This window comes from Sycon ciliatum, chromosome 13 (assembly GCF_964019385.1).
Source record: "Sycon ciliatum chromosome 13, ocSycCili1.1, whole genome shotgun sequence".
Taxonomy (NCBI): domain Eukaryota; kingdom Metazoa; phylum Porifera; class Calcarea; order Leucosolenida; family Sycettidae; genus Sycon; species Sycon ciliatum.
This window is the reverse complement of record NC_088655.1, coordinates 21,927,582-21,948,759: the sequence shown is the minus strand read 5'-3', so window position 1 is coordinate 21,948,759 and position 21,178 is coordinate 21,927,582. Positions and strand designations below refer to the sequence as shown.

At 51.9% G+C, this 21,178-nt stretch overlaps 1 protein-coding gene and 1 long non-coding RNA gene across 2 annotated transcripts in view; one reads left to right on the top strand and one right to left on the bottom strand.

Annotated features, from left to right (window-relative positions):
* Positions 1 to 10,959: 10,959 nt before the first annotated feature.
* On the bottom strand, positions 10,960 to 12,830 carry LOC135829943 (uncharacterized). Its single transcript, XR_010555950.1, has 3 exons — positions 12,542 to 12,830; positions 12,284 to 12,449; positions 10,960 to 11,756 (listed from the first exon to the last, which is right to left on the bottom strand). It is a non-coding gene; the product is annotated as an uncharacterized LOC135829943 (long non-coding RNA).
* Positions 12,831 to 14,542: 1,712 nt separating this feature from the next.
* The window catches only part of LOC135829616 (ribonuclease 3-like), a 49,769-nt gene continuing 43,133 nt past the window's right edge, over positions 14,543 to 21,178 (top strand). Inside the window, exons 1-2 of the mRNA XM_065342015.1 lie at positions 14,543 to 18,802; positions 19,668 to 19,799. Of these exons, the coding sequence (XP_065198087.1) occupies positions 14,678 to 18,802; positions 19,668 to 19,799 (4,257 nt within the window). The 5' untranslated portion in view covers positions 14,543 to 14,677. The remainder of the gene's footprint in view (positions 18,803 to 19,667; positions 19,800 to 21,178) is intronic.

Below are 21,178 nucleotides of genomic sequence, written 5' to 3'. Positions count from 1 at the left end.
GACGAGAAATGATTTCTCGCGAAATATTTTAAGTTGCAAATATGGCATCTGGTGTGTTCTTTGTTGTCGCTTATTTTCCTGACTTCTTCAGTCAGTTTTGAGTCTCACCAGTTTTTTTTTGTTTTTTTTTTTTTTTTACTGAATACCACAGAACCATCAGATGCTGCACAGCGGGGGCGGTGGCATATTGGATGGAAGTGGGGGCGGGGCAAAAGTAACTCCTCCGACCAAAGGTCTCGGAATCATCGTTACTCCTGTCCGCCGATACATAGGAGAAAAGAAACATGTGCATCCAAGAGGGAAGCACAGGCTTTGCAAACGATAATGGGGAGAATTTGAGATTGAGATAGGACAAAACAATAGTAAAAGCAGTGCACCGCAGGAAAATGGAGTGAACTGATAATCGGATTTTAAGGCTGAGCGAAGGGGATCAAAGAGGGGTAGAAGGGAGCTGGAGTGCAGTCAGTATAATTAGGCTGGTGTGTTGGCAGAGATCATAGCCTGTCTGTGGCCCACTCCCACTTGCTGCGCCGCAAGTGGTCGTTGACGTTTTTCTTGAACGTGTGCATACCTCTGCGAGAAGGGGGAGACTGCAGAAGGGTAGGTGGGAGCTGATTCCACGTTGCGATGAGGGAGTGGGGAAATGAGCGGAGCGTGTTGTTTCGTGACTGAGGAGGAAGAATACTGGTGAGTTGCGATGGATGATGTGTTGCAGATCTGGTTGTCTCACGAGTAGACATGCGGCATTGCTGTGCGGCTGCTGATGGTGGCAGAATGGCTTTCACCATTTCTGGACCCTCCACAAAGTGCAGCTTGTACAGAAAGCAGAGCCCTGCTACGGTACGGCGAATGTCGAGGCTCGGGAGGTATGATCCATCTCCAATTATGTGCAGGGCACGGCGCTGGATGGCAGTGAGGCGGGCCAAGGTGGTGGGGGCTGGGCTCATCCCAAGCAGGGGTGCCACAAGGTAGCATCCTTGGACCAACGTTATTCCTCCTGTACGTAAATGACTGCGAGGACACCTTGCCTGCTGGTGATGAGCTTGCCACGTATGCAGATGACACGACACTGTATCAGTGCATCTCTGCCACCGCCAGCATATCCGACTCTGCAGCACAACTCCAGGAAGCAGTGGACGCCGTCTCCCACTGGGGTTCCAAGTGGAAGGTCACCTTCGAGCCATCCAAATCTCAGGCCCTCATCATCGACCACCGCAAGCCTCCCCCAGCGTTCCCACCAGTGCTCTTCAATGGAGTGACTGTTCCTGAAGAGAAGGAAATTAAACTTCTGGGCATAGCATTCGACTCGCAACTGTCCTACGCAGCACACCTCCGGGCCGTGGCCTCAAAGGCTGCCCAACGCCTACACTTCCTGAGAAAGGTTGCGCCCCTGTTGGACTCCAGCGGCCGCACGGCAGTCTACAAAGGCTTCGTGCGGCCAACAATGGAATACTGCTGCCTGGTGTGGATGGGGTCAGGTACATCCAGACTGGACAAAATCCAGCACAAGGCACTGAAGGTGATTGGCCCAGGCGCCTGGCTCCCCAGCCTGAAACACCGCCGACTGGTTGCTGCGCTTTCGTTCACGTTCAAGCTGTCTTACCTTCCAACAACAAGCCCCTGAAGCCCATCCTCCCACCTCCAGCCAATCCCCGCCCAGTGGGTGGTCAATCCACTAGGTTAGCCACGGAGACTGCCCACTGCCACCCGCTCCAGCTCAAGTCGACGCTGCCCGTGCGCATTCGTAGCAGCCTCCAGGGTTCCTACCCAGACTGCATTATTCCCTTGTGGAACAGCCTACCAGCGACCATTCTACCAGCACGGCCGCAACCCAGCCAGCTCCAATCATTCAAAGAAAAATGCAACAAGTATCTGCTGCACGTGAACTGGCAAGCAGCCACCGACGCCCTATGAAACGGTTTAGGCCAGTGCCTCACTAGCATCCCCCCCCCCCCCCTTACCACAATGTGACGTTATCTTTCACTCTGCTTCTCTCACGACCAGCTACCCATTGTCCTTGTTTCTCACTATTATTCATTTCCCCTCTTCCTCCTCTCTACATGGTTTTACTGCATTATGGCGCGCTTTGTCTGCGTAGACGCCGAGACCTTTGAGGTCGGCAGAGCAGCCTGGCCCCGCCACCACTTCTCGCACATATTCGGGAATATAGTGGACTTTCGTATAAAAAAAATAAAAAAAATCCACACCAGCATGCCATACTCTAACACAGGGCGGACAAAGCCACGGTACACGATTGCCCGGTGCTTTGGGTCTAGCACAGCCGATGCCTTATGGAGGAAGCCGAGCCGCTGGGCTCCGCGTCCTGCAAGCTGTCGGATATGGCTGCGGAATGCCAGCTGCCTGTCGAAGGCTAGGTGACGCCAAGAAGCTTGAGCTCCTCTACTTCTGGCACGACTGCTCGGAGTGCTCCTTGGAAGCGTATTGCGTTCGGGGGGGTTGGCGAGCGGTGGTGGCTGATGGTCAATGCCTGCGACTTTGTGGGGTCGAACTTGATCCTCCACCTGCTTCCCCATGCTGCCAGTGAGTCTACTGCCTGCTGGAGGATTGCTGTCTCCTCTGGCAGTCTGAGTCGGGTGGTGATGCACTTGTAGAGAGTTGTGTCGTCGGCGTATACAGCCAGCTTCGCCCCATTAGGCAGGTGGTCTTCTGCGTCGTTGACGTACAGAAGGAAGGGGGTGGGGCCGAGGATGCTGCCCTGCGGCACGCCAGATTGGATTCGGTGGGTCGGTGAAGACTGGCCACCTATGACGAGACGGATGTGGCGGTCTGTCAGGTAACTCCGGAGCCAGGCAAGGAGGGGGCCACTTATGCCGCACCGCTCAGCCTTGTGGAGGACGCCGTTGTGCGAGACCTTGTCGAAGGCCCCGGAAATATCTACTGCGAGTACCCTGACGAGGCCTCCATGTATCATATTTCAATCCAATCTAGCACTTTCCGTTGAATCGGTTTAGCGATTTGAAGTACACTCTGTATCATAAACTTAATTACGCAGGAGACAGTCTGTTGATGATCTTCAACTCTTCGAAGTACAATGTACATTGCTAACCCATTCGGGATACTTCGTGGTTATTCGACGTTCTTTATCCTCAGATTCAGTATAATAGAATACTCTGTAGACGAATTCCAGGTCATTCTTCTTTTCCACTGTGTGCTGTTCCTCGTCAGTAATGCTGTTCTGTGTGGAGTGTACTTCGAAGTACACGTACATGTGGTGTCTATTTGTGAATGGTCTGTGCGCTGGAGTACAACATGCACTGTGGCAGTGCCCTGGCGTAGGTCTACGTACCGTGCACCGGGATTTATATTCGTTCCATATATACATAATATTATATTTATCTTTATATTCGATATAAATCCCGCGCGGGATATATACTGGCCAATATAACCATGGCTAGGCGAGCGCTGATTGGCTGATAACAGGTCCTCCGTGCCGTACCATGGTATAAAAATAGCTGGACCATGGCTATGGCCAGCATTCGCACCATGTAGATCTACTATACATGTAATAGTAGATCTACCACTGCACTGCCAGCCAGAGCTGCGAGGGCTCTGCAAGTAACTAATGTGAACTACATTATTAGGGAGGTTTCGCTCTACGTAATTACGTATGAAAATCCGTATGTCGTACGCGCCGGGGAGCGAGGACAACTTTCCTACGTTGGGTCCTCCGTAGGACTTTTCGAAATATTTTTTCACATTTGACCATGGCAACATTCAAGCCGCGCGAAACACAAGGTACACACACCGTACACCACGTGCAAAATGCCTTCTTGACTGTAAATGGACCGAACCAGCGTGGTCTCAGTTTGGCGCAAGGCTGATCTCGTGATACTGACGTGGTTTATATAGTCCCTGTGGACCATCACTTCATCCCCCACCTTGAATCTTGAGTTCCGTCTTGACCGGTTGGCTTCTCTTGGCTTCGGATTGAATCGGATTGAATCCTGGATGCTGTCCATTGCTACTTGCAGTGCCGACTTCTGACGATTGACCCAGGATTGCGCCTCATGGCAAGTTGAAACCTCCGCCTGGAGAAGGGCGTCTGTAGCAGATAACGGATATTGGCCGAAGTTTAAATAGAATGGAGTATCACCTGTAGATCCTTGAACCATGTCGTTGTAAGCAAACTCGCATGTCGGCAGAAGTTCCTCCCAATTCATTAGTAGTCTGCCGATGGTTAACTGCTGAACGTAAGATTTGACCTATTGTCCGATGCACTCGTTCCGTTGCACCATCAGTCTGCGGGTGATTGGCAGTTGAAAAGTCGAGGCGAACACCCAGCTGCTTGAAGACATCACGGTAAAGCTCGGCAGTGAAACGAGGATCACGGTCGCTCACAATGGACTTACTGAGACCGTGTAGGCGATAGACATTGCGTATGTACAGATCAGCCGCACCCTGTGCGTCTATAGAAATCTTAGTGGCAACGAAATGGGCTTGCTTAGTCAACCGATCGATGAAAGTCAGAATCGCATCATTACCCTGCGGTGTAGTTGGAAGGCCGGTAATAAGATCCATGCCAATGCATTCCCATGGCGCTTGTGGTACTGGCAACGGCTGGAGACGATTCTCCCTTGGTTTGTCTCCCTTAGTACGCTGGCATGTTCGACATGCCTTCACATACCGTGCGACGAATCTTCCCATTCTGGGCCAATAGTACCTCAGGCCGAGCAAGTATTGCATATGTTCGGTCACGCCCTGGGTGTCCCGCTGACAGGCTGTCATGACAGAGGTTGAGCAACTTTCTCCGCAGTGGTCCAGCCGGAATGCAAAGCCTCCACTCAGGGTCATGCTTCAAGCAGAGCTGCTTGCTGGAGGCGTCCCAGTGGTAACGCTGCTGCAGCTGCTCGTCCCGATCATTCAATCCGGTGATAATAGTGCAGCAGAACTTATCAGCTGCATAGTCGCTTGCTAACAGATCTTGGAACTGTTGTTCTTGCCTTACGATTACCTCGACGCTGGCGATAGACCGGGACAATGCACCTCGATGTTCTCCTTGCCGGGTCGGTGGACAATGCTGAAATTGAAGTCTGCCAGGAAGTCAATCCACCTAGCTTCCCGTTTAGACACATTGGTCTTGGTGCCTAGATATTTCACACCTTGGTTGTCTGTGATAACTTCAAACCGTTCGAATAGATATAGCTTCCATACTCTCAAAGCGTGGACGACAGCTAGCGTTTCTCTTTCCATTGCTGTGTAGTTTACTTCTTCTGGGCGTAGTCGTCTGCTGGTGTAGGCGACTGGGAGCCAATCAGCATCTTCCTGTTGAAGTAAGACACCACCAATGGCTGTATCGGTAGCATCCGTCACCACACGGAACGGTCGTGCAACATCAGCCAAACGCAGAACTGGTGCAGATGCAAGTGCTTGCTTCAGCATGTCAAAAGCATTCTGCTGTGCTGAACACCATACAAACGGGAATGCTTTCCAGTAAGTGTTTCCAAAGGCCGTGCAATGGACGCATATTCCTTAATGAATCGCCGGAAATAATTGGCGAAAACCAGGAACCGACGGATTTCAGAAACAGACTGTGGTGGCGACCACTCGTGAACAGCTTGCAGCTTCTCCGGATCAGGACCGATTGTCTCTCCAGAGATGATAATGTCCAAAGAACTTCATGGACGGAGCTGCAAATTCGCACTTGGCATGCTTGCAATACAGTTGAGCTTCTTCCAGTGCGGACAGGACACTGTCGAGATGCTCGGTCCACGTCCTGCTGAACACGAGAATGTCGTCCAGGAAGACTACGATGCACTTCCGTAGGAAGTGACGGAGGACATCGTTCATCAGGCCCATGAATGTTGCTGGTGCATTTGTCAAGCCGAACCCCATCACACGGAACTGGTACTGGCCGAACGGGGTGTTGATTGCGGTTTTTGGTATAATTATCTTGCTCTCTAACTCTGACTTGGTGATAACCCGACATCAGGTCCAGCTTTGAGAAATACTTTGCTCCGCGTATGGTATCAAATAGATCGTCGATATTTGGCAGACAGGCTTGCATCTTCATGGTAATGTTGTTCAGAGGTCTCCAGTCGCACACCAGCCTCAGCGAACCGTCAGCCTTCTTAACAAAGAAGACGGGTCTTAACAAAGAAGACGGGTGCGCCATACGGTGATCTGCTGGGTTCGATGAAGCCGGGCTTGAGCAGTTTCTCGAGCTGTTTCTGCAGTTCTTCGAGTTCTGGCTGCGAGAGACGGTACGGAGGTCGGGAGGGTGGCTTGGCATCAGGATCCACATCAATTTCGTGATCGGTTCTCCGACTCGGCGGCAGGTCCATTGGTAGTTCCTGCGGAAAACAGCTGCCGTGCTTGTTGAGAATCTGCTCGAGTTCGGCACGCTGCTCGTTGTCCACCATTATTTTCATTTCCTTATTGTCACCTTCGCCGCCGTCCCTTTCAATTTTCACAATTACACATTCCGCTCCCTTCTTCAGTGCTTTCCGAGCCTGTTTAATACTCATGAATTCCGCAGGGTAGGCTTCATCCCTCTCCGCTGAGGGGGGTTTGTCGGGTTTGTCAGACACGCACGTCACTGTCACATCACGACCTCTCTCCCGATCGGACAGCGTGACGCGGTTATTGGCGAAGTCAACTTGCGGGTTAGTACGAGACAGCCACGGCTTGCCCAGTACTGCGTCGTATCCCTCCAAGGGTATAACTGTCAGCTGCTCCCAGGATTCGTGGTCTCCGATTTCCAATCGAAGCCGTGGCGTCACAGTCTCGCTGAGCAGCTGTCTTCGCCCATCAGCCATGGTCAGGGAGATTTGATTCTCGCTCTCAGACGTGGTAATACAAGCTTCAGCTATCCACCGTTCCGAAGCGAAATTGTGCGTAGCACCAGAATCAATGAGGCACCTCGCTGAATGTCCTCCGATGCGCGCTTCGGTTACGAGGAGATCATGTTCATGACCGTACCAGGCTTCAGCCTTCCCCATTTCGAGCACTCCAAGCTCCGCCAGCGGCCGTGCTCCTATGCTCGCCGGCAACCGGCGTTCTGGGTGAACATGGTGAAGCCGTCCACAATTCCATGCCATATGACCAACTTCCTTGCAACGGAAGAATCGATTTTCCCGTACCAAACGCATTCGCTCTGCAGGAGGTAAGTGAAACCGACGCAGCGCCGGTTGCGTGCCTTCTCGCTACGTAGATCCGTGCACTTCACGCAGTTCGTAGTCCTCAGGAGCGTTCAGGACCCGGGGCGACTTTCCACGCAGACCACTGGGAAAATCACATACAGTGCGCGCTTGCCGCACTGCGCCAGCCAAGGTCTCCGGGTGGTGCTGCCTCACCTCCTTTTGAACAAGCGGGTCAGCCAGGCCCTCCGTGAAAAGTAACGCCTTGGTCAGCTCATCCAGTCCAGAAGCCGACAGACAAAGCGAGGTATACTCCGCAATGTAGTCTTCCAAGCTACCTGTTTGACGTGCTCGTACTACCAATAGCCGTCTCCTCTCCTCTTCATGTTTCTCTTCAAATGCGCCCTTGAGCTGCAGTTTCAACTGTTTTCAAGTCGTTGATCTACCGTCTTCCTCCCACAATGTCATCAGCCAACGGCGGGCGCTGCCATCCAGGAACGATGCCACATATCCCACTGGATCGGCAGGCTGCTGGCTTCTTATCGCTTCTTCCACCGCAAATAGCCACTCCTTGAATTCCGCCGGCTTGCCAGTGTACGGAGGAGGATCCCGATGACGAAGCCTTCTTTCCGGAGTCCTCTCCTTGGGTTGCCACGCAGCTCGATGGAGACGACTTGCTATCTTCCAAGTGAGCACACATCCCGAGATGAATGCCAACGCGAAGGCACAGAGCTGCAGGACAGAAACCATCCTCTGCTACCAATGTCACAGTAATAGATTGCATTAGTAGCTTGGAAATAACACACCCTCTCAACTAAGAAGAGCCTTGTTTTATAGCACAAGGTGATAGAGAGAAAACCAATGAGAATGTGAGAAGAACCGAAGTGTCAAGTAGGAAGGAAGTGTGAATACTGTCTCCATGAGAGAGGGGTGTGAAATGCATGCAATAAATTGATAGGTAAAGGTGAGAACTATCACAGGAGAGGTGAACAACCACAGGACTGGCGTGATTAGTGCCCGGTGTAATATGCCCGAAACTTTGCCGAAAATGCTTTTGGGAAATTCTCGTAAACCTTGCCGAAAATGCTCCCAAACCTTGCCGAAAATGCTCGGAAAATGTTCACTTTTTTGTAATCCTCGGCACACGCCGTCAAAACCAGGGAGTCAGAAAATACTCAATAAGAGACTTGCTCGAGTCTGCCATGGCAAACAATTCATAAACTACTCAACAAGAAGCTAACCCACGGAATGCGGAAGTGACGTTCTTGTTTTGGGAAGTTTTTCTTCTCTCAATTTTGATACACAACGGCCAAGTGCTCCGTTTCCCCCAAAGTGCTGCATCACGAGCCCAAAGTGCTGGGTTCGCGGATTATACCGAAAATGCTAAAAAAATGCCGGCATATTACACGGGGGCCTAGACGTGATGCCACTGTGAGCCCACCATACAAGAAAGCCGAACGGTCATTGGTAACAAACTGCAGGCCCATATCACCTCTCAGCGTTATCAGTAAAGTGCAGGAGAGGATCGTCCACAAGAGACTCTACAAGCACGTCACACCCTTCCTCCCAGTAGACCAATCCGGTTTTCGCGCCAATGATAGCACCGAACTCCAGCTCGCCAGACTCATGCACGAGGTTTCCGAGAGACGAGATAAAGGTCTTTCCGTCACAGCTTGCTTTTTTGATGATTATTATTATTATACAAATAACCTACGTGGAGATAATAATTTTAATATAGCTACATGTATGAATAGGATGAAGGCCGCAGACATCACGCAACTACGTTACTTATTAATGGAAGTTTCCGGAGGAGGAAGGAGGAAACTGTAGTTATCACCAACCCTCACCGCGCCCAGCTCACGCCGCTACGGCGTGCGACCTGAGCTGGGCGCCCTGCCCAGTATGGAACTGTCCTCAAGCCAGTCACGTATTTGGCAGCCCAGTGAGCTGTCTACCGGATCGCAGCGTTTGAAGCGCCAAATGCGGCAGGGCCAGTCTCAGGCTGGTCGCGTAGGCGGCAGCATGCAGCAGGCCGGCGGGCGACCGGCAAGGCTGCATTCGCATTTGGATCACCGAAGTGATACAGGTGCTTCGACGGCACTCCGGCGCCGGCACATCAAGTAGGCATCTGGGGCCCAGTTTAGCGCACCACCGTATCAGGTATGCGCAGGTGGAGCAGCAGAGCAAGATGTGTGCCGGACACTCACCATCATCCGCCGGTCGACTGCATGGTTGTGCGACTTTATAGGGGATTCACACACACGGGTAAAACCACGGTTATGGGAAAGTTGTTATGGAAACTATGGTACTGGGGGAAAGGAAGAATCTGTCGGGAAAAAATTGGCAAAGCCGTGGCCGTGGGCCTCAGGGCGTTTGTCAAGGGAAAAAGTCCACGGCTATTCGACGCACATGCGTAGATCTTGTCTTTGGCGAGAACTCTGAACCCTAGTTGTACGAGTGCATCGCAACCCGCATTTTCAGGCAGTGCGCTCGCACGCATTGCAGACAATGGACCCACGCATTGCGCATTGCGAATGCGAAACATAGTACTAAATGTACTACAAAAAATGCAGTACAGACTACGTTTTGTACTCCCCCGCCACAAATAATTCATGGTCAGACATGAGGCCAAGGGAAAAGTGACCACGCGTGTGAACGGCCCCACTCAGTTGCCCGACGGTCTGAACTTTTACCTTGTCCCGTGACCTCAGGTTTTCCCGTGTGTGTGAATCCCCTATTACACAGCCGTCACTCATTACTTGCTATTGCTTGCAGAAGGCCAGAATTTTTTTCTTTCTTTTTTCGCTCTTTCCCTTCTTCCAGGCACGGCTTCATGTTAGAGCAGTAAATTGCAGTTAGGGACTCAGCTGAGTCAAGCTGGACTCAGCGTGTCAAGTTTGGCATAATACAATAAGCGCGCTATCCCCAAACAGTTGTGTGGTTATGGGGCTGTTAAGTGTGACGTCACGGCCCCTTCGATACGCATAGCAACGGAGAGCACTGGGGACAAACAAAAGTCGCGTCCTCTGGATGGAACCAGTTGTCAAGGGCAACAGCATCTAAATGACTGGAGAGAGAACAGTTTTTCTTTGCTTTTTCTGCAAGCGATTGTTGTCGCTCTTTACTCCTTGTTCTTTCCTCTACAAATCTCCTGTAGTCGTCGAGGGCCTTCATAATGGCTGTGAAATTGGCTGCCCACTGTAAAACTCCGTGTTTGAGAGTGCTTTGAAGATTTTTCGCGTCCTGATGGATCAAAGTACGAGCGCTCCCTTGTGGATTCGATTATATGTAGGTGAGTTGTTCAAGAAATCAGTGTCTTCTTTCTGTCTCTGCCCTCACGCTGGCACAAAATCAGCCTCTATTTCCATGACAGCTCGCACCTCCCGTAAACTGCATGACTTAGATATATTCTCGCCCTCCGTGGTGATTGAAGACCCATGGAAGAAGTTATTATGTTCAGAATGATGTCCTGATAATATAAAATAAAATAATTCCATAGTCCATTTCAAAACTATAGACGCGTACCTAGGCAAAAACCGTTATGCCAGCATCTATACCACATAAAATCTGTGATCACTTTGTGCATAAATTTTTCCAAATTGGGCGTCTGTTATCCAATCGTTTAGAAACTATTATTATGAGAGTAATTGTGGAGCGGTCCTGAGCAATATTCCGAAAACTATTCTCAAAAAGTTCCAGCCAAATTTGAAATATTTCAAAAACCCTACACGTCTATAGTTTTGAAATGGACTGTAGGGAATTGTTACAGGGTATTTTGGAAGGATGGAGAGAGAGAGAGAGAGAGAGAGAGAGAGAGAGAGCACTGTTTGAAGTGTTTGTCTCACTGTAATTACTCCAGATTATTGAATGGTGTAAGATCTACTCGATATTTTCCACAATGGGTTTTCCTGATTTGCGGGATCTCTTCTTTTGCTGTTTGCGTGTTTACAGGAAGTGACTGTCTGGTGTATCTGCACCAGATCCTGGGGAAATGAAGTCAGATACAGAGGCAGGGTCGTCCAGTGACGCAACACTGCCGTTCTATGTGCAACGTCACCGCTAATTCCCCGGCGAAAACACAAAAAGACAAACACGTCAAGAGACTACAGAATTGACCGTTCTGGTAATGAATCGTGACTGCTCGGACAGTCGATAATCGAAACACAGAGCACCAGCATGATGTTTTCATATTGGGAACCACACACCAGCTCAATTCTCAAGCCCAAAATTGATGAATACAAAACACAGAGCGACGCAACAAGAGATCATCCGGCAACCAAACCAACCTGGGTCTAATGCACTGAATAGTCCTGAAATACACAGGCCACACAAAGCAGTGCAAGCACATACTGTTACAAGGTACATGCATTGCAGAACAAAGTGTAACCAAAGATACACAGGGTTATAGCTACACACTCGTGCATGTGCTGGCTCAGCCCAAGAACACGCATGATGATAGAAATAATCCGGAGGAAACACGCTAGCACCGAAGTAAGCATAAAGACGTAAATAGTGCAGCTCTGAAAAAGTAAAAATTACATTGACATGTACATTGGTGTGCCGAGTAGTATCATCCTTGATTACCCATCCAACCAAGAAGTTATCAGGTCCCAGACGCCGAGATCGCACGCCGAATGTGAAGTGCATCTAGCCTTGAACCTGTTGCACAAGGCACACACATATGACAAAAATGACATCCACTCCGATTATTTCCAGAGGCCAATCATAACAGAACACAGAAATGAAACCACGGGCTCGACAAAGTAAACGCAAAGGAAATTAGTTAAAATAATCCATGAAGTGCTATTTTAATTTCAGCGCTGACTGCAGTGTGGTGTCATGGCCCGATACCCGCTGAGCATAGACAAAACTCCATTTGGCAGGGGCAAGACATACTATTTTGGAATAAAGTCATAAAGTACAGCATTCCAATGACATGACGGACACCTCGTGCAAATGCGTGGTCTGTTCATCCGGCCAACTCGGCCACGCACGAGAGTGTGTGCATGTACGTGCGCACGCAAGCGCGCGCGTGCACACACACAATGTATTCGGTGCGTATGGCGTACCTGTTGCGAAGATATGACGATGGAATCATTATCATGATGTTGCATGTACATGTACAGTGTATGTTTTGAGTGTAAAGTAAATTTTATTTTATTACACATTTCTTCGACACAACTTACTCCACATCTTCGCATTTCTCATAATCCATCCACCTACACTCCGTCTCAGTTGAGGAAAAACTCTCCCAGGTATACACTAGTCACCACAGCCATGTGATGACATTGGGATGGGTCCCAAGCACGATTGCACTCTCCAGTTACAATATAATTTATTTGGCCAGATTATCTGTGAAGACAAAATGCAATGCATAGCGGCAATCGATGGATAAAGAGAGAGTTTGTAAATACACATATCTTCCCACTTGTTCAGGAGCTTACCTTTTGGAGTTCACATCGTTTACACGATCTCTCATGCTGTCTTGCACCTTGGCTTTGTTGACCATCGATACGCCATCCCAGAAAACATTCTACAGGAGCTACTAATGCAGAGCGTTTTTCATGCTCGATCTCGGCGATCTACCTCGTCACGCCAATAAAATCGTCCGTGACACTGGCTACAGTCACAAGAGACGTCTCAGTAAGGTAATGAGCACGACAACACCGTCGAAATCACGGACAAAGAGAAAACAAAACACTCACTGAAAACAGCAAAGAAGAAATGAAGAAATGTACACGATTCCTATATGTTGCCAGTGACAACTGGTTCGGTGGAGACGACGCTACTTTTGTTTGTCCCCAGTGGGATCGTTGCTATGCGTATCGAAGGAACTGTGACGTCATCACTTAACAGCCCCATTGTGTGAGTGTATGCAGGAGTCTGCGGTCACGTGAGGGGGGAGTGATAATAATAATAATAATTATTAGGCCAAGTAAAAAAAAAAGCTAGATGATCGTCCCCGTCCGCCCCAGTTTTTGTCAGCGCCCCAAGAAATATTTTATTTTTTAAATCGTGAGTTTTACTATATGGACCACATACTACTAGTATATCACAACGTCAGTATCGATCTGCTGAAGAAAGAAAAAGAAAAAAAGAAAAAAAAAGAAAAAAAGAGAAAAAAACCTTGATGTTGTTGTGTACACTGTGTGCATGCATGAGAGGGTAAAAAGTAAAAAAATAAAAATAAAATCCTCCCGCCCTCCCCGATTTTTCCAAAAAAAAGGACGATCATCTAGGGGCATGTTCGATTGGTAGGATCGGGATCCCGATCCACCGGATCCACTGGATTCGCACCCTTTCGATTGGTCGAATCCGGATCCGGATCCTTCGGATTTGGATCCGGTCAACCCACCTCGGGGAGCAGGGTTGACCGGATCCAACGGATCCAAATGTGACCTTTGTGCGTATATGGCGGGTAAAAATCATTTTTGTACACATTGTGGTACGCACACGTGGATGGAGATAGAGCTTGTTGACTTTTTGTACGACGCACGCGATGAGTACGACATTCACCCTTTTGGGTGCCTTGTGAGCGCCATTTTCAACATGGCAACAGTCAAGGTCCAAGATAAAGTGTTCAGTTGAATCTGAAGGATCCGAGGGATCTGAGATCTGGATCCCGATCCCGATCCTTACCAATCGAACATGCCCTAGGGCGCGTTTGGTTGGTACGAACTATAGTAGAACAGGATTCACCAGAACAGCGCGTTTGGTTGGGACTGCACCTGTTCTGGGTCGGCCAGAACATGTTCTGCTTGCTCCGGCCTCGAGGCCGGATCGGAGCAGACCGAGCAGTTTCACTTTTTCACAGTGAAACCTGGCGGGAACATCGATTTTGGTCCCAAATGATCACGTGCATACGATTTTGGGTTGGACTCGTCGTACCGTACAAAGTGACCATGGTGACCCATACACATTTTGAAGATTGCACCAAGTTTGGCACATTTTGCCACAAAAATGTGCTCTGTTTCTGGAGTACCGTTTGGTTGGCATGAGGCTGCTCCATATGCCATGTGCACCAGCTGTTCGATCCTGTTCTAGATCGTACCAACCAAACGCACCCCTAGTAATTTTTTTTACTCGGCCTTATTATTATTATTTTGTTTTACTACATCGGAAGCTCAATCAACAGTGCAGCTGCACAAATATGAGGCCGCGCCGATGGGACCAAAAAAAATATAAAATAAATAAATAAATAAACAATGTTTTTACATCAGTGTCAGGGAGTCGTAAAATACGACTCCCTGATCAGTGTTCATACATCAGTTCAAATGTTTAGAAAAAAAGGGTGGCTTTTCCTCGCTTTCTGAACACGTGATCGTATCAATCACCATGACAAACATAATGGCGTCGCACTACGGCGAAGACGCGTTCAACATTTTTCGAGTTTCTTTTTTTTCCGAAGCGGCCAAAGCAAGGCTTTTTGGCTGCCCATATCCACCCCATGTCCAGCTATGCTTGTTAGCCGTGTTTGAAGTAATTCTGAGAAATGTTTCAGCCTCGTCTTCGTTTAGGCAAAAGTGGACGTAGGAAAAAGTATTCCTAAGAAGAAACTTGGACTAGAGCCGTCAACCGAAATGCAGAGAGGCCAATGGCCTCCTGGTGGTCACCTCGCCCCGTCCAGGCAGCCGAATTCTGGCTCAGTGGACCCCAGAGTTTCAGCTCGGAGGTCTGCAGAGTCAGAGAGAGATAACACTGCGCGGCGGGATGCTCGCGCTACTGCACCATTGGACATGGCCGTTCCGCTGCCAGCCAGTGAGTTGCCACTGACGGCGAACGAGTTGTTCTCTGCCGACTTCTCAGGCGAATCCCCTGCCGAGCCCGAGTTTGCCAATTCTCAGGACAGCAAGGGCCCCAGCACAAGTGGAAGAGCTGCTAGTAGCAATGCATCAAATCCACGGTGTTCGGATCCCAGGGCCGCTTCCCGGGCAGTGCACAGCTCCAGCCATCCCAACTCCAGCTCGCAGCAGATTAACGCGCCTCACAGCAACGCGGGGAACAGGCACATTGCGAGTTTGGACGCGGGCGCTCGCAGCGTGACGAGCCCGGGACGAGACATGACTGACGAAACAAAGCCACTTTACTACGCCGAGCAGTTGACTCAGTACCAGCCTCAGGCCACAGCCCATTCTGCTGCCGGGCACTCAAACGTGCCACCCGATCGCCGCAGATCATCGGGGGAAAGTCTGGAAAAGCCGTCCGGTGCGAAACCGTTCTATAACTTTGGCCCATCGCAGCCAGCAGAGCAAAGACATGGCACCGTGCAGTCCGGAAGCCACCGCCCTGCACAGCAGCACCAGCAGACGCAGCAGCAAAAGCAACATCACCACTTGCAACAGCCGCAGTATCACCAGCAACAATCGCCACAGCAACACCACCACCTGCAGCAACAGCAGCACCCACAGCAGCAGCAGCAAACATACCATCAGCAGTCGCAGCAGGACCCACGTGACTATCATTCCAGTTATCAGCGTGACGCGGGTTCCGGATCCGTACCAACCAACGAGTATCAGCAACGCTATCAACAAGGCACAAGTGCCGGAAGCACTCCTGGTTTCCCTGCCTCGCACAGTGCAGCACCAGCACCACCGACGGCAGCACCGCAGCACCAGGGTCAGTACGCGGCTTCGGCAGCCGCGCTGAGTAACCATGGTGACCGACACGCAGCCTACGCCGGCGAGAGCTATGCTGCTGCTAGCGGCCATGGTCGAACGGCATCCGCCGTCGGGGCTAGCTCCGCATCCGGTGCCTCGCATCCTCCGGCTCATCAAGGTCACGCTCAGGACGTGCGAGGTGCTTCGGCAGCAGTTGCGGCTAGGCAGCAGCACTTCTATTCTGACGAGCACATGCCCTCACAGCCGACGTTTCGCCAGCAGTCCGCTCCGCAGTACAGTCGCAAAGCGGGCGTGTCGTCGTCGTCGTCGTCATCGTTTCCGCCTCAAAACCACCCCATTGCCGCTGCGACCAGCCCGTCTGCTGCCGTTCGCCACACCCCAGCAGCACCAGCAGCAGCGCCGTCGCCATCGGCGTATCGCTATAGTCAGGACGGGATGACAACGAGCGCGGATGTCTGCCGAGCGGAGGCAGCAGCTGTGCCGGGATATGCGGCTACTACTAGCAGTGGCGCACAGCAGGAGCGCTACGACCGTGAGTGGGCACATGCTTCCGCTCCGGCGTACAGGTCGGACATGCAAGCCGAGCTAGGCACGCAAGCCAGATCATCATCGTCGTCATCGCAGCAGCAACAGGGGTACGACTGGTCGCGGCAGTCTGCCGTGTCTGCACGGGAAGTGGCGGAGTCCAGCGACATGCTCCGCGATTCCAGGGCCTCCACGGTGGAGAGCTACGGGCAACACTCCTCACCCGCCAGGGTCTCCACGGTGGACAACTACGGACAGCGCTCCTCGGCGGTGACTTCGCAGCGACCTGCGGAACTGCATCGTACCACCGTGCACCGTGATCCCAGCGACGCCGCTCGTACGCAGCAGGCTCCAGCCGCCACATATCACGACCGCCGAAGCACTCCGGCCGAGCCCGCACATTTGCCCAACAGCCGTGCCTCCGTGCCTTCGGCCTCCAGGTATGGCGAGCGCTCCTCGGATTTGGCATCGCATCCGGCCGACGCAGGCTCTGGTCCGTCTGCTGCCAGCTATTCGCGCAACGATCCGCCGTTATCTCTCCTCGAAGAGCTGGTTTCAGCGTCACCTTCGGCCACCAAATACGGCGAACGGTCGTCGGATTTGCCGTCGCAAGCGGCCGACGCAGGCTCTGGTCCGTCTGCGGCCAGCTATTTGCGCCACGATCCGCCGTTATCTCTCCTCGATGAGCTGGTTTCAGCGTCACCTTCGGCCACCAGATATGGCGAACGGTCGTCGGATTTGCCGTCGCATCCGGCCGACGTACGCGCCGAAGCAGCCCCTGCTGCGTCTGCCGCCGCCAGCTATTCGCGCAACGAGCGGCCGTTAACTCTCCTCGAAGAGCTGGTTTCATCGTCAGCAGCGAGCTGCCCTGCTCGGCCGGAGGCTAACACTGGCACGCCTGGTGATACCACCAGCGGAGGCTACGAGTCCGAATCTTCGGCTTCTTTTTACGGCCGAGACTGGGCCAGGGCATCGGCTAGCAGCACGGTTCACCCGTTGGACTCGAGGACCAGTAGAGGCGACGATCCCGCGTCCAGTGTGCGCACCTCGGCCTACACTCTGGACAACGAGAGAAGCGGGTCCGAGATGGCTTCCCGGCTAATCGACGATCGCTCGCAAGCTCGTTCGTCCGTTTCCGGCAGTTCTCGCGCGCAGACCGGCGAAGCACCTTCTGCAGATTCATCGCTTCCACCACCCCGTGACTGGGCAAGAGCATCGTCATCAACTGAAAGACACGCGGAGAGATCAAGCTCGGCGGAGCGCGTCGGCAGGGATTCCGATACCAGCGTGACGCGTATCCATCGCGAGGAATTACTGCGCCTGGTCTCCGCACAGGAACCCGACAAGGCACCCGGCGGAAAGCAGGCCTTCGATCGTCTGCTGCCACGGGCGAGCGATCTGAACGCACCCTCGCCTCAACCGTGGGAGGACGACTTCTTTTCGGCGAGTGCTGGCACTGGAGCTAGTGCCGATCATACCGATGACGGGCAGGCAGTATCCCCGACGAGACGGCGAGCGTCCGACGGGTCCGGCCGCCACGCGGAGAAGGAACTGCCGCCGCCGCAGCGACCCCGCTCTCCTCCTCGCGCCCCCCTGTCGCCGCGCAGTGCCCTGCGTCGACGCGAGCAGCAGCACGAGGAGTACGAGCGGCAGTATCGGCAGCGCGAGGGGCGCGACTACGCCCGTCCGGATCTCTACCAGCGGCCGCCGCCCCGTGACGGCGAGCTGCCCGACACGGCGGCGGTCAGGTTCGGCGAGCGCTCGCGTTCCGACGACCGCTCTGCCTCACAGAAGCGCTCGCGCCCGCGATCCCCGGTCGCGGACCTACCGGACGCTAAGCGACGGCAACGCTCCCCCTCGGTCACGCGTCGAAGCAGCGAGGATCCCGTGCGATCGAGACCGACGGAGGACGTCAGCGAATGTGTTGAGCGTGTGCAACCGCCCAAGGTCGTTCCGGCCCACGCACCAGGCACGCGGGGGCGGCACACAAAGACGAAAGATGGCCGGCATTACGTACCAACCGCGTCTTCTATGAGACGTGCTCGTGGTGACGTGTATAGTCTGGATTTGGCTCGCGAGCAGCCGTGGGCAATGCTGTTCTTCGCCGAGCCCGCCAACGATCCTCCAACATCGTGCTCTGGTGTATCGTCGGCTGCTGCGATGTCACCCATGCCGGACACCTCATCTTCTAGCGGTGAGACGGCACAAGTGACATCATCGTCCGGTGAAGCCACAGAAGCGACGTCGCCTCTTGACGTGACGTCATCCGCTGCTGCTGCGAAAGATGCACAGACAATGTCAGACTGTGCGAAACCGGCCTCACCTGAAACCATCAAACCTGCAGCGTCAACTGCCGACAATGGAGTTACAGAAGATTCCTCGTCTCATCTGGCAGGCGAGAATGGTCGCCATGACAACTCGATGGCTGCAGCTGCCCCTTCTGATGCCGTAGCCACGGATAAGGGTCAGTCCACGGATGCCAAGCTGACTCCGTCTGCAGAGATACCTGCTGTCCCTGCTATCGTTATGACGAGTGACAAGCGTCAAGCCCAGGCAGATAAGGTGAGTGACATAATACGGTCTACATCTACAGGTGTGGCAAGCGAGATCTGACACTTGCCATACCGGACAGCGCCACAAATGGACATCAATGAAGTAATGAGCTGTACCTAATTTGTACATGTCATTAAAGCCGTATGCATCCCAAACAAGTCGAAAGGTCACTGCGTAGATACACACAGTTCACAGACCTGGTACACATAAGGAGTATTGATATCCAGTCCCCATTCATTATTGCCTGCACCTTTGAACTTTTCTTGTGAACCTTGACTGTGATGAGTACGAGTTCTGTCATGAGACAGATAAGAGTTGTATGTAACACATGTATTACGTATGCAGGGCTGCAGGGACTGCCCATTGCATGGTGCAGTCCCATGTGCATCTGCTGTGTGTGCACATGTATGCCAACCTAGTTTTGTATTTGTATTTACGGATTCTCCACAGGCCTTAGCCTGAATCGGGGGAGTCGCCGTAGTTCTGTGGGAGCATGCTTTCATTGGTTGGCTGGAACTTGACACAACAATTTAGGTCTTATATCTTTCATTTCATGCAAGTAGTGGACACGGAGTTGTGTCACATCAGAAGTGGAATCTAGATTGACATTATAATACATTACTAATGCCTGATGATCGTAGTGATACATGAAACTCAGAGTTGCGACACAGCTTCCAATCTCTCTCTCTTGTGTGATACATTATTTATTATGTACATGTGTATGGTAACTGCATGCCTTGGGTAGGCTCACGTTCTGTTATGGCCTCCTGGTGGTGCTTGCCTGCTGCAGTTGAATTGTTCAAAGAAGACGCACATGTAAGTCAAGCTTGCATTAATTTTTTTGCTGTTGGATTGTGTCTTTTGTTTCGTCCAGCTGCTGGAAGGTACCCCACAGCTGTGCGAGCTGCTCGCCGAATTCCGCTCGATATTCAGCTCGCCAAAAGGTGTTAACGTGGCCACTGTTGCGGCGGTGGAGGAGCCTATGGAGGTTGAGCCCATCCTGGAGGTAGGACTCAGTGATTTTGGGAGTGTGTGTGTGTGTCTCTCTCTCTCTCTCTCTCTCTCTCTCTCTCTCTCTCTCTCTCTCTCTCTCCCTCTTTCTCTTTCTCTCTCTCTCTCTCTCTCTCTCTCTCTCTCTCTCTCTCTCTCTCTCTCACTCTCTCACTCTCTCACTCTCTCACTCTCTCACTCTCTCACTCTCTCACTCTCTCACTCTCTCACTCTCTCACTCTCTCACTCTCTCACTCTCTCACTCTCTCACTCTCTCATTCTCTCACTCTCTCACTCTCTCACTCTCTCACTCTCTCACTCTCTCACTCTCTCACTCTCTCACTCTCTCACTCTCTCACTCTCTCACTCTCTCACTCTCTCACTCTCTCTCTCTCTCTCTCTCTCTCTCTCTCTCTCTCTCTCTCTCTCTCTCTCTCTCTCTCTCTCTCGCTCTCGCTCTCGCTCTCGCTCTCGCTCTCGCTCTCGCTCTCGCTCTCGCTCTCTCTCTCTCTCTCTCTCTCTCTCTCTCTCTCTACATCCCCTCTCCATCCCTTCTTTCTGCCCAAGTCCAGTTTTTATCTTGCTGTTGTTGTTGAAGTTTCAGGCTACAGAGGCAGGTTCACTGAGCTGGTAACTGGAAAGTTTGCGGCTTTGTGTAGGCCAGTGGCCTGAAGATTCTGATTATCGGGAGCTTGGTTTCGCCTGCATTTGCTTTGAAACCGTTGTATTTGAACTGACAGTATCAACCCTGTAGAAACCACTGACCAAGAGTGAGCAACTCTGCATAGATTCACATCACGCGGTCTAGTGTTCCCTTTGTACGGGGTTTCCCCAGCCTTTCTAGCGGCCAGTGGAGTAGTAGACGGGGTTTCCCCAGCCTGTTTCTAGCGGCCAGGCAGTGGAGTAGTAGACGGGGGTTCCCAGCCTGTTTCTAGCGGCCAGGCAGTGGAGTAGTAGACGGGGGTTCCCAGCCTGTTTCTAGCGGCCAGGCAGTGGAGTAGTAGACGGGGGTTCCCAGCCTGTTTCTAGCGGCCAGTGGAGTAGTAGACGGGGTTTCCCCAGCCTGTTTCTAGCGGCCAGGCAGTGGAGTAGTAGAGGTAGCATTCCCTGAAAGAAACCCTGTTCGACTTATGCGTGTCATCAGCATGACAATCATGCTTTTTCATCATGTCGTGAGAGCCAGCCATTGGCTGGTGAAAAGCCATTACTGCCTGTTCACTTGGTGCTGTACAGTAAAGAATACCATACCATACAGAACTCAGATGGCGAGCCAAGGAAAAAAATGTAACATGGAAAAATATGGGCACAAGTTATGCGATACATTCCCCTCTTTGGAGTTAGCGCTAATATCCATGAACCTTCCAAGTTGGAAGGCCATTGGTTAGCGCTACCGAG